The 12,617-nt window shown below is 38.5% G+C and overlaps 1 protein-coding gene across 2 annotated transcripts in view; it reads right to left on the minus strand.

Annotated features, from left to right (window-relative positions):
• TXLNB (taxilin beta) overlaps positions 1-12,617 on the minus strand; it is a 53,558-nt gene that overhangs the window by 21,636 nt on the left and 19,305 nt on the right. For both annotated transcript variants that reach the window (XM_043888397.1, XM_043888398.1), the window contains exons 4-6: positions 12,429-12,599; positions 2,852-3,046; positions 929-1,048 (exon numbers count right to left, since the gene is read on the minus strand). In XM_043888397.1, the coding sequence (XP_043744332.1) occupies positions 929-1,048; positions 2,852-3,046; positions 12,429-12,599 (486 nt within the window). The remainder of the gene's footprint in view (positions 1-928; positions 1,049-2,851; positions 3,047-12,428; positions 12,600-12,617) is intronic.

The raw sequence follows: 12,617 nt of genomic DNA on the forward strand, positions 1-12,617 counted from the left end.
CTTGTTGGTTTTATGTTAAAAACTTAACTTTTATCCATGTCCAGTTCTCCTTCTCCACTGCCACCTCCCCAGTCAAAGCCATCATCAGATCTTGCCCAGATTGCTGCCTAGCTCTCTTGCCCCTCTCTAGTTCACTTTCCACCTATGAGCCAAAGTCACCTTTTACAGATGCAAAGCAGATCCTGTCACTTCCTTTGCTAAAATTACCCAGTACTTTCCCATTATATTTAGAATAAAATTCAAACTATATTTCAAGCTTACAAAGCAATACAGTTTGCCCCTTGCTTACCTCTACAGTTTCATTTTGAAATTTTCTCCCACTGGGGCACCTACTCTTGCTACCCTGACCTCCTATTTCTGGAGTATGCCAAGCTGGTTCCAGCATTAGGACCTTTGTCTCTGCTATAGACATTGCTGCTGGGGCCCTCCTCTCTGATTCCCTGATCATCAGGAAGGGAGCAGCTCAAGCATCCTTCGCTCCAGGAGGCCCACCAAGTCACCCTGTCTAAAGGAGGCCTCCTCCTTCTGCCCCTTTGAGGTTCCTCCTCATTTCCCTAGTAGCACTTATTATCTGAAGTTATCCTTCTTTCTTTGCTTGCTTATTTATTGCCTTTCTCTTCCAAGTTAGACTCTAGTCTCCATGCTGGGATGTGGACTTCTCCATCTTGTTCACCACTACACGCCAGCACCTAGAATGGTGCATAGCTCATGAAAGGTGCTTGCCAAAGGTTTGGTGAATGGATGCATGATACAGTGTTACAGTGATAGGTACAGTGTTTCCTCCTGGGCTGGCCAGGGTCATTCTCCAGGGAAGCTGAGGCTCTTCCTCCATCGGTCTAGTGCTCTATGACCGTTACCAAAAACATTCTCAGGGGTTCTCTGACCCCAAGGCAGACCAGACAAGCACATAGATGCATATGATAAATACATATTCCTTTTCACGTTTGTGTCGCTCCTCTGCTTCCTTCATCATTTCTTGTGCCTGCTCAAGTTTTGCATCCACTAGCTTCTGCTGCAGTTCTCTGTGTTTAAATATTTTGTCGAGGTGCTGAGGAAAAATAAAGTGCACATATCAAATTGAGTTATTATTGGTGCTGAAAAACGTGTATAAAAAAGTAATATTGATATAAACATGTGTTCTCTAAGTTTTAAGAGTTAAAAAGAGGGGGAGTAAATGCATTGGTGTCACTTATCATTTTATACAAAAGTCATAAATTGGTGGAGTCTCCTGCAAAAAGGTGGAGGTGCCAGAGTTCAGCAATGCAACACCAAAAGGTCCCAACAGTATTTTTCTAAATATGACAACTGTTAGATATGGCACTAGTTATTATGCTAGGCTCCAAAGACAGTGATGTATATCGCAAGGGCTGTAGCCCTATCACTTGGTATTTTGGCTCTCTCTGTGAATATGCAGTCACATTTAATCACAATATTAATTCAGTTTATCATGGTGAATTCTCTACATGCTTGCCTTAAGGGTGGTGGGGAAGCCTTGAGGTAACAGTCTGTGGCCCTTTGTCTGGGACTGAGGCAGGAGCCCCCTGACATCAACTCTGTTGCCCTGGTGGTCAAGCAAGGCTCAGGTTTGCACATGAATTGATATGCAAATATGCTGCTGCCTCCTCCACACATTTTGACCAGTTAACTACCTTGGTAAAATGAAGCTTCCTACTCCACCTCAGTGTGGAGAATTTCTTGGTCATTAGGGGGTCCCATTGATAAGAGGACATGTAGAATTATATCTTTGGGCCTTATCTAGAAACAGTCCTAGGGATATACAACTGGTCTACCAGGTCATTCCCATACATGATCTCTCTGCAGAGTATGGGCTTTTTTTTTTTTTTTTTTACACTCCTTCCCTTTTGTTTTTTCCTGAACCTCCACTTTGGAGCAGGATTGATCTTTGTGACAAAATAAAATGGTAGCGTGGAATTATGGCCTACTGTGAGACGTTTCTTGATTTACCGAACTGCTATATCAGTTTTTTTCCCTTGATTAAAGCTTAGCATGTTGCCAGCCGAGCTCCTTTGACTATGTTATATTACATTTTAAGGCAGAGATTTAAAATTTTAAGTGAGATGGGAAAAGGGATATGACATATCAAAATCCGGAGGGTGGCATCTGGAATCTTCAAAACATATTAAATATTAAAGTATAATCTTGGAGTAATGAAAGATCTTTATAGTCCCCCAATGTAAACTATTGATAACAAACTCTCTTGGCTTTTGTGACTGTGGATACGTGATTTAATCTTGTGGCTTCTGCTTCACATCTCTAAAATGTGGATAATATGTTATTATCTAGTACACAAGATTGTTGAGACAGTTAAATGACATACTGTATGTAAAGTATAATACTTAGCACATTGCCTGGCACAAACTAAGTATAAATAACAATACCATTATTACTATAATTGTTATATATATACTATATAATAATAGTATACATATTATTATTTGTGGGGTATATACAATGCAGACTTTTAATTTCGATGACATGGTAATTCTTAAGAGGGCATGCATGAGGTATTTCTTGGTTCTGTAGAGAGAGTTTAAAAAAGGCTGAGAAATATTATTTTTTATTTTCAAGGATAAATCCATTCATGTCCTACCCCTTGTTTATTGCCTCTGCTTTGCAGTGATTCTAGTTTTGAAGAAATGCTGTATCACTTTCAGCCAGGTATTTTGTAATATCATCTGTTTTTATTTTGTATAGTAAAAGAAGTACAAACCTAAATATTGATCAGTTGAGAAGGCTGGCCATAACTTTGTTATTAACCGACCTCCCAACCTTCACAAACCAGACCCAGATCTACATGCAGTGTTTGTAAGTTGTCTCATGTGGTTCTCACCTCCTCTCTGAGCTCATACTGATCAATGATGCTTTTTAGTTTCTCTGCAAGCTCTGTGTTCTCCTGACAGAGCTTCATGTTTCGCTCACTCTGCTGCTCAATCTGGGCCTGGATATCCGTCAGGGTGTTCTGGAAATGACTTGTGATCTCCTTCCTTTTCTCTTCTTCCTCACGTGCCCGCTGAAGGGTTTCCTCCTGCAGAGAGAATGCACGCTCTCGTTATGCTGGTTTATAAGCCCCTAGGTTCACAGAACTCAGAGTTTGGTCGATGAAGGGAGAATAGTGTGCAGGGTAAGGAGGATATATTTCCTCAGTTCTCTAGAGGTAACATTGCTCAGCCCCAACATAAATGTTTGAGCAAAGGTTTCAACTGTGAATACACGGTCACTCAGAGCAGGTGCAGCAGGGGCCTTGAATTTGATAGCTGGTGATAAATAGACTTGTTTTAAAGACAGCAGGTCCCCTGCTGAGTGAATAAACTGCAGTGTTTCCTAACAGACATGCAGCCTGAAGGTTCTATCTCTTGGTTGTGGCCTAGAAAAAAGGATACTCAGTCTTACTGATTGATGGGATAGATCACGTGTTCGTTTAGTTTGGTACAGAAAGAGGAACAACAGATCTTATGTTCCTCTGTAAAAATGATGGCATATTGATCATGTAATTGTATTCCCCAAGTTTGGTAACTATAAGTGATTACAATGTATATTTTTTTCTTATTAAAAATAAATGTCATCCAAGCTTGAAAAGAAAACTAAGATAGCCATATATGAATTACAGCAATTCAAAAGTATCAAAAAAATCTTAGAAAATATGCTGGGTATTTTTTTAAGGAACAATCATCCCATGAGTCACACAGAGTAATTGAAATATTCAGTGTAAATTTTAAATTTGAAAGCAATATGACGTTTCAAATCTTCTTTAACTCTAAAATGAAACATCTAATTTTCCCTTCTTCCACTTTGTTAACATTGAAGAATTGAAAATTAACTTTTATATCATTTCTGTTCTCTTTTCTCCTAAATCAAAATTCCCCTTTCATTGCTAACTACTTACAATGTACCCAAATTTCCCCCATATCTATATTGAGAACTATTTGCTTTGTGCTTATTCCTGTCATTCTTTTAGAATAAAAGGGTTTAATCTTCTACATACACCAAAGATAGAGACTCTGCTGACAAGTGATACAGACATTTTAGGATCCCTTTAGTTCTGATTAATTTTATTATGAAAGCTTCCTTCATTGTTGGCAAGTAATATTATACTGCATTTAGTTGCCTATCATGATCAAATTATGTAACAGGATTTTTAAAAAGAAATACTGATTGAAACAAGTAATTGTGCAAGTCTTTATTATGACAGTAGAATAATGTGATAAAAATAAAAGCTGATGCTGGAAATACATGCTCTGAAAATATTTTAATTTATCATTAGATATCCCCTTTCTTCTACAATATTGATATATTTTCTAACTCTGACTCCTGATATCAGAATCATAATTTATTCATGGTATACACATTTATTGAGTGGAAATTTCTTCAGTTCAGTTCAGTTGCTCAGTTGTATCCAACTCTTTGAGACCCCATGGACTGCAGCATGCCAGGCTTCCCTGTCCAACTCCTGGAGCTTGCTGAAATTCATGTCCATCGAGTCAGTGATGCCATCCAACCATCTCATCTTTTGTCATTCCCTTCTCCTCCTAACTTCAACCTTTCCTAGCATCAGGGTCTTTCCAAGTGAGTCAGTTCTTCACATCAGGTGGCCAAAATATTGGAGCTTCAGCTTCAGCATCAGTCCTTCCAATGAATATTCAGGACTGATTTCCTTTAGGATGGACTGGTTTGATCTCCTTGCAGTCCAAGGGACTCTCAAGAGTCTTCTCCAGCACCACAGTTCAAAAGCGTCAATTCTTCTGTGCTCAGCTTTCTTTATGGTCCAACTCTCATGTCCATACATGACTACTGGAAAAACCATAGCTTTGACTAGACAGACCATTGTTGGCAAAGTAATGTCTCTGCTTTTTAATGTGCTGTCTAGGTTTGTCATAGCTTTTCTTCCAAGGAGCAAATGTCTTTTGATTTCATGGCTGCAATCACCATCTGCGGTGATTTTGGAGCCCAAGAAAATAAAGTCTGTCACTGTTTCCATTGTTTTCCCATCTATTTGCCATAAATCATGGGACCAGATGCCATGATCTTAGTTTTTTGAATGTTGGGTTTTAAGCCAGCTTTTTCACTCTCCTCTTTCACTTTTGTCAAGAGGTTCTTTCTTAGGTATATTTCTTAGGAAATTTCTTAGGGATACCTAGAAGAAATCTGTGCTTCCTAAACTGGAGAAATTAAGTATCGGAGATGTTATTTCATTGAATTTTGAATGCTAACACTTACTATATGTCTTTCACTAAAAGTGATTACAGCCATCTGTTAAACAGTTGTTGAATATATATGATAGTGATTCTCTCCTTATTGTTCCTGATTAACTTAGAAGTCAACAACCTCCTAGTTGTAGAATTATAGTCCATGATTTGAATATTATTTGCATTTATAACTATTCCATCCATGAATGAATGAGTAAATGAAAGGACCATCCCATGCTACCCAGCAAGGCTGAGTTTTTCACTGGCCACTGGCTAGAAAAAGAGGGTATATCTGTTAACATGGCATTAAACACATGTCAAACCATCATAGCACCCTATCCTGGCCCATAGAATGGCATCTTGCATTTTACATCACACTCTTTTTCAATGAGAGAAAAATAAGTTTATTGAAATAATAAAATTTGATTCCACTAGTAAAGAAAAGGCAAAATGGTTGTCTGAGGAGGCCTTACAAATAGCTGTGAAAAGAAGAGATGCAAAAAGCAAAGGAGAAAAGGAAAGATATTCCCATTTGAATGCAGAGTTCCAAAGAATAGCAAGGAGAGATAAGAAAGCCTTCCTCAGTGGTCAAGGCAAAGAAATAGAGGAAAACAACAGAATGGGAAAGACTAGAGATCTCTTCAAGAAAATTAGAGGCCCCTAGGGAACATTTCATGCAAAGATGGGCTCGATGAAGGACAGAAATGGCATGGACCTAACAGAAACAGGAGATATTAAGAAGAGGTGGCAAGAATACACAGAAAAACTCTACAAAAAAGATCTTCATGACCCAGATAATCATGATGGTGTCATCACTCACCTTGAGCCAGACATCCTGGAATGTGAAGTCAAGTGGGCCTTAGGAAGCATCACTATGAACAAAGCTAGTGGAGGTGATAGAATTCCAGTTGAGCTATTTCAAATCCTGAAAGATAATGCTGTGAAAGTGCTGCACTCAGTATATCAACATATTTGGAAAACTGAGCAGTGGCCACAGGATTGGAAAAGGTCAGTTTTCATTCCAATCCCAAAGAAAGGCAATGCCAAAGAATGCTCAAACTACTGCATGATTGCACTCATCTCACAGGCTAGTAAAGTAATGCTCAAAATTCTCCAAGCCAGGCTTCAGCAATATGTGAACTGTGAACTTCCAGATATTCAAGCTGGTTTTAGAAAAGGCAGAGGAACCAGAGATCAAATTGTCAACATCTGCTGGATCATCGAAAAAGGAAGAGAGTTCCAGAAAAACATCTATTTCTGCTTTATTGACTATACCAAAGCCTTCAACTGTGTGGATCACAATAAACTGTGGAAAATTCTGAAAGAGATGGGAATACCAAACCACCTGACCTGCCTCTTTAGAAATCTGTATGCAGTTCAGGAAGCAACAGTTAGAACTGGACATGGAACAACAGACTGGTTCCAAATAGGATAAGGAGTACGTCAAGGCTGTATATTGTCACCCTGCTTATTTAACTTATATGCAGAGTACATCATGAGAAACGCTGGGCTGGAAGTAGCACAAGTTGGAATCAAGATTGCCGGAAGAAATATCAATAACCTCAGATATGCAAATGATACCACCCTTATGGCAGAAAGTGAAGAGGAACTAAAAAGCCTCTTGATGAAAGTGAAAGAGGAGAGTGAAAAAGTTGGCTTAAAGCTCAACAATCAGAAAACCAAGATCATACCTCTGGTGCCATCACTTCATGGGAAATAGATGGGGAAACAGTGGACACAATGTCAGACTTAATTTTTTTGGGCTCCAAAATCACTGCAGATGGTGATCGAAGCCATGAAATTAAAAGGTACTTACTCCTTGGAAGGAAAGTTATGACCAACCTAGACAGCATATCAAAAAGCAGAGACATTACTTTGTCAACAAAGGTCCATCTGGTCAAGGCTATGGTTTTTCCAGTGGTCATGTATGGTTGTGAGAGTTGGACTGTGAAGAAAGCTGAGTGCTGAAGAGTTGATGCTTTTGAACTGTGGTGTTGGAGAAGACTCTTGAGAATCCCTTGGACTGCAAGGAGATCCAACCAGTCCATCCTAAGGGAGATCAGTCCTGGGTGTTCATTGGAAGGACTGATGCTGAAGCTGAAACCCCAATAGTTTGGCCACCTGATGCGAAGAGTGGACTCATTGGAAAAGACCCTGATGCTGGGAGTGATTGGGGACAGGAGGAGAAGGGGACGACAGAGGATGAGGTGGCTGGATGGCATCACCGACTCGATGGACATGAGTTTGCGTAAACTCTGGGAGTTGGTGATGGACAGGGAGGCCTGACTTGCTGCGATTCTGGGGGTCGCAAAGAGTTGGACACGACTGAGTGACTGAACTGAACTGTATAAAGGAAACACAATCATTTGGGCAATGTCTGAGGTAAAATTTTCTTCTTCATGCACAAAATTCAAAGTGAAAATTAACAATGCAAAGAAAATTGAGGGACAAAATCTGAAATAACTAAGAAAACAACTTTTCAGGAATCACTGTGCATCTTAAAACCAGTGCTGTGCCTGGCACACAATCTGCAGGTATTCCGTAAATGTTTCTTTAATGAATCAACAAATTTCATTAATTTACATATAGACATATGAATAGCTTGGACCAGATGATTCCTATAGTCTTTTCCACATTAAAATTCAGTGATGTTCTGATAATAAACCCTGCTTATTTCTTTACTAAAATCATATTGCCTGAGACACTAATTTCTTACAAGGTGGGTCTTTTGGTATAATTTGAGGCTCAAAATACTGTGTTCATTGATAAAAAGGAAAATATCTCAATAAAAAGATAGGAGCTGTCAAGAGAAAAATAGTCTATGAGAAAGAGAAAGGTGGAAATTCCAGAGTTAAAACTTACAAAATATGAAATGTAAAAACCACTGCATAGGCTTACTATAGAATAGAGATGACAGAGGACAGAGTCAGTGAATATGAAGATAGGTCAGTTTGAAGTATCTAATTTAAAGATCAAGGAGAAAAAAGATTGAAGAAGAACATGAAGTGAGACTCAAGGACCTGTGGGACAATATCAAAAGATCTAACCCACATGGAGTTAAAATCTTAGAAGGGGAATGGGAGAGAGAGAGGGAATGAGGCAGAAAAAAATATTTGAAGAAATAATGACTGAAACTTGCTGAAATTTGGTGAAAGACATAAGTTACAGATATAAAGTGAAAGTTGCTCACTCGTGGCCAACTCTTTGTGACCTCATGAACTATACAGTCCATGGAGTTCTCTAGACAAGAATACTGGAGTGGGTAGCCTATCCCTTCTCCAGTGGATCTTCCCAACCCAGGAATTGAACCAGGGTCTCCTGCATTGCAGGCAGATTCTTTACCAACTGAGCTATTAGGGATATAGGTATAAGAAGCTCAACAAATCCCAAGTAGGATAAATATGAAGAAAGCCACACTTGGGCATAAAGCAAAATTCCAAAAGCCAAAATCCATAGAAAAATCTTAAAAGTAGTCAGAGATAAATGACATCACATCAGGAGAACAGTAATTCAAATTATTGTTGATTTTCATCAGAAATTGTGGAGGCCAGAATCTATGAAAGACTGAGTAAGAGAAAGAAAAGAAAAAAAAATTCTTGTCAAGCCAGAATTCTTTATCCAATGAATATAGCCTTAAGTCATAAAGCAAAATAAAGACATTTTAAAGATAAAAAGCAAATAAAAGAATTGACCTATACTATAAGAAATACTAAAGGAAGTTCTTCAGGCTGAAGGGAGTGACACCAAACAGAAATGTAAAGTTTCAAAAGGAATAAAAAGCATCAGAAATGGTAAAATCTGGGTTTGAAAAAAGACAGTTTTGCCTTGAATTTTTAAAGGACTATATTAACTTGTTTAAAGTAAAAATTATAGCATTGCCTCAAGAGTTTTATAAATTATATAAATATAAAGATAGGGAGCAATAAAGGGACCTTCTATTTGTAGCATTTCTACATATTATATGAAGTGATACAGTTTGAACTCCAGGTAGACTGTGACAAGTTAAGAATATCTATAGCAATCACAGAACAACCACTAAAAATGGAAAGAGATATAATTAGAAATCCAAGAGATGAGATAAAATAAAAAATTTAAAAAATTTCCAGTAATCCAGATAAGGCAGGATAAGAGCAGAGGAAGAAAAAAACAGATGTGACAAATAGTAAATAAATAATAAAATGGAAGACATATCCAACCACTCCAATAATTACATTATATTAATGGACGACTACTCCAGTTAAGGGGCTTCCCTGGCTGCTCAGTGATAAAGAATCCACCTGCCAATGCAGGAGTCCCAGATTCCTCCTGGGCCGGGAAGATCCCCTGGAGAAGGAACTGGCAACCCACTCCAGTATTCTTGCCTGGGAAATCCCATGGACAGAGGAGCCTGGTGGGCTACAGTCCATAAGGTTGCAAAAGAGTCAGATGTGATTTAGCAACTAAACAACAACAGTAATCACTCCAGTTAAGTGGCAGATATTGTAAGAATGAAAAGAAAGAAGGCTCAACTATAAGGGATGCATTTTAAATAGAAAAGCATAGAAAAACCCAGGTTGAAAATAAGTGGATGGAAAAAGATATACCATGCAAGCAATGAGTAAGAAAGCTACAGTGGCTAGATTGATATCAGATAATGTAGACATTCATATTGATGAAAGTCAGTTTATCAACGCGACTTAGAAATCACAATAGTATACATATGTTGTATTAATACTTCAAAGTATTAATACATGAATAAAAAATTGACATAATTGAAAGAAGTAGGCAATTTAACAATTATAGTTGGAGATTTTTTACACCCATCCCTCAGTAATTGATAGAGGAACAAGTCAGAAATTCAGTAGACATAAATTCTCTAGAGTTAATTATTACTTATGTAGTATTACACCTAACTTCTGAAAAACAGACATTTTTTCCAAGTGCATTTAGTGTGTTCATCAAGATAGACCATGTAAAGGGGCCATAAAAATTTAACAATACTTCTAAATAATCCATGGGTCAAAGAAACAATCAGGAGGGGAATCAGAAAATGTTTTGAATTTGAGTTCTGCTTTTGAGAAAATATTCATGACTTTAGACAACTGATTTTGATTGCTCAGTCTCAATTCTTTCAATAAAATGGAGATACTGATAGTTTTTGTGAAGATTGGACAAAATAACATACGTAAAGCACTCAGCACAAGTCCTGGCATAGTAATACTACTTAATTCCATTGTCCACAACTGGAAGTCATTACTGAGGGGGTGCAGATATATGTACAGGGTCTCCTGCCACTTCCATCATTCTGTCTTTGAATGTTATCCAAAGCAACTACACCACATCATTCCATCCACATCATCAAAGGAGATTTAACTTTTATCTCCTTATGTTACACCACTACTGAAAGCTGGGAGATTTATGTAGGTGCAGAGTGCTATTACTTGATTACGTGTCTGAAGTTGAGGATAATGCCCCCATTCCCATCTAACCTGAGTTTTGATGGTCCCAGAGCAATGATTACAGAGATGCCAGAAGTCCACCTTCTACAACTCGTAATTTGAGAGTTAAAGTTCATCACCCTGGCGTTTCATTTCCCAAATATCAAAAACTGATTGTGGGGGTGGGAAGAGCCTCAAGAAGGAGGGGATATAGTATGTGTATATATATATACATATAAGTGTGTGTGTGTGTTCAGTGTTCAGTTCCTAAGTCGTGTCCAACTCTTTGCGACCCCATGGCCTGCAGCACATCAGGCTTCCCTGTCCTTCCCTATGTCCTGGAGTTTGCTCAAATTCATGTCCACTGAGTTGGTTTTGTTAGAACTCTCCACTGAGACCCGTCCATCTTGGCTGGCCCTGCATGGCATGGCTCATAGCTTCATTGAGTTATACAAGCCCCTTTGTCACGATGAGGCTGTGATCCATGAAGGGGATGTGTGTGTGTGTATATATATATATATAGTTATGACTGATTCATAATGTCATTTGGCAGAAACCAACACAACATTGTAAAGCAATTATCCTCCAATTAAAAAAATGTGAGAGATTAACAGACGATGTCAAGAACTGTGTGGAATTTTAATGACCTGAGCTTTTAGTGACCAAAGCAGAGAAAGCAGTGGAGGTGGTGAGAGTCAGAGCGGTAATCAAGGGCCATGTAGGACCTCATCCACCACACTAAGGGTAGTGAAGAGCCACTGAAATGTTTACGCAGGAAGATGGCCAGATTGGCATTTTAGAAGGATCCTTGTGGCAGATGGATTGGAGAAAGCAAGACTGGAGGCAGGGAGACCGCACCTCTTAAAACTGATACCAAAATAAATCATTTTCTTTTTCTACTTCAAAAAACCCCCAATTTTGGAATATGAGGAGCCATTATCCAGTTCTGTTTTTCTTCCTAATTCCATTGTACAAACTCAGCAATGATCTTAATCTGTTTCTTAAAGTATCTCGTTTTAAACATAGGTAATAGTAATTATATCACAGAAATATTGCTGTCTAATTCTAGTTTGTCAAAAGCTTTAGGATCTTCAGCTGGAAAGGGGATTGTGGCTGCATGCAGTACTGTCTTGGAGAACTCTGCATCTTGCTTCATTGAGTGGAGCTAGTGTCTGTGTGTAATCAAATTAACCATACTGCTAGAGCTTACACTGTGATTAATGAAGCCCATGCAAACTGACTGAAGTGATCAGTCTATTATTTTTAGACTGAATAATTAAGCTTAGAGAGCGTCAGTGTTTTTTCAAGTAACTTATTTTTTCAGATGACTGTTGACATTTTAGCTCTCAATCTTCCCTTATTCTGTCAGTTAGCTTTGTGTCAACTTATTTCATGTCACACAGATTTCATTTTCAGACAAAAAATGTTGAATTTTTATAAATTTGCATTTTAAAGAGTAGAACTAAGGTCCACCTTAAAAAACAGAACAAACTCAACATAAAGAGGAATAGCACACATTTTACTAAAGTTCTACTAGTCATTGGATACCGCATGAGAACCTTACATATGTGTTCTCATTTAATCTTTTCCTGACCACACAGTGACTTTGGTATAATCCCCATTTTATGGATGAGGTAACAGGCTTGGGTGGTAAAATAATTTATTGCAGGTCACAAGTGAGCAAGTGGCCAGGCTAGTATTTGAACCCAAATCTCTCTGATTCTAAAACTCACACCACAAATAGCAGAAGCCTGTGCCTACAAAGTGTGCAAGAAAGTGTGTTATTTGGGGCCTTGGTGACACATACCTTCAGTGTCTTGTTGTGTCTCTGCAGCTCCCGGCACAGACTCTCCAGTTTGCTTCTCGCGAGGATAGCTCTGCTGTGTTCACTTTGTAGCTGGTCCTTTTCTTTTTGGATCTGTACCTGTTTCTTTTGTAGGAGTTTTAACTTCCTTTGCTCAGTGCGATGTTCATCCAGCTAGATGTGGGGGTGCAA

This window comes from Cervus elaphus, chromosome 26 (genome assembly GCF_910594005.1).
Source record: "Cervus elaphus chromosome 26, mCerEla1.1, whole genome shotgun sequence".
Taxonomy (NCBI): domain Eukaryota; kingdom Metazoa; phylum Chordata; class Mammalia; order Artiodactyla; family Cervidae; genus Cervus; species Cervus elaphus.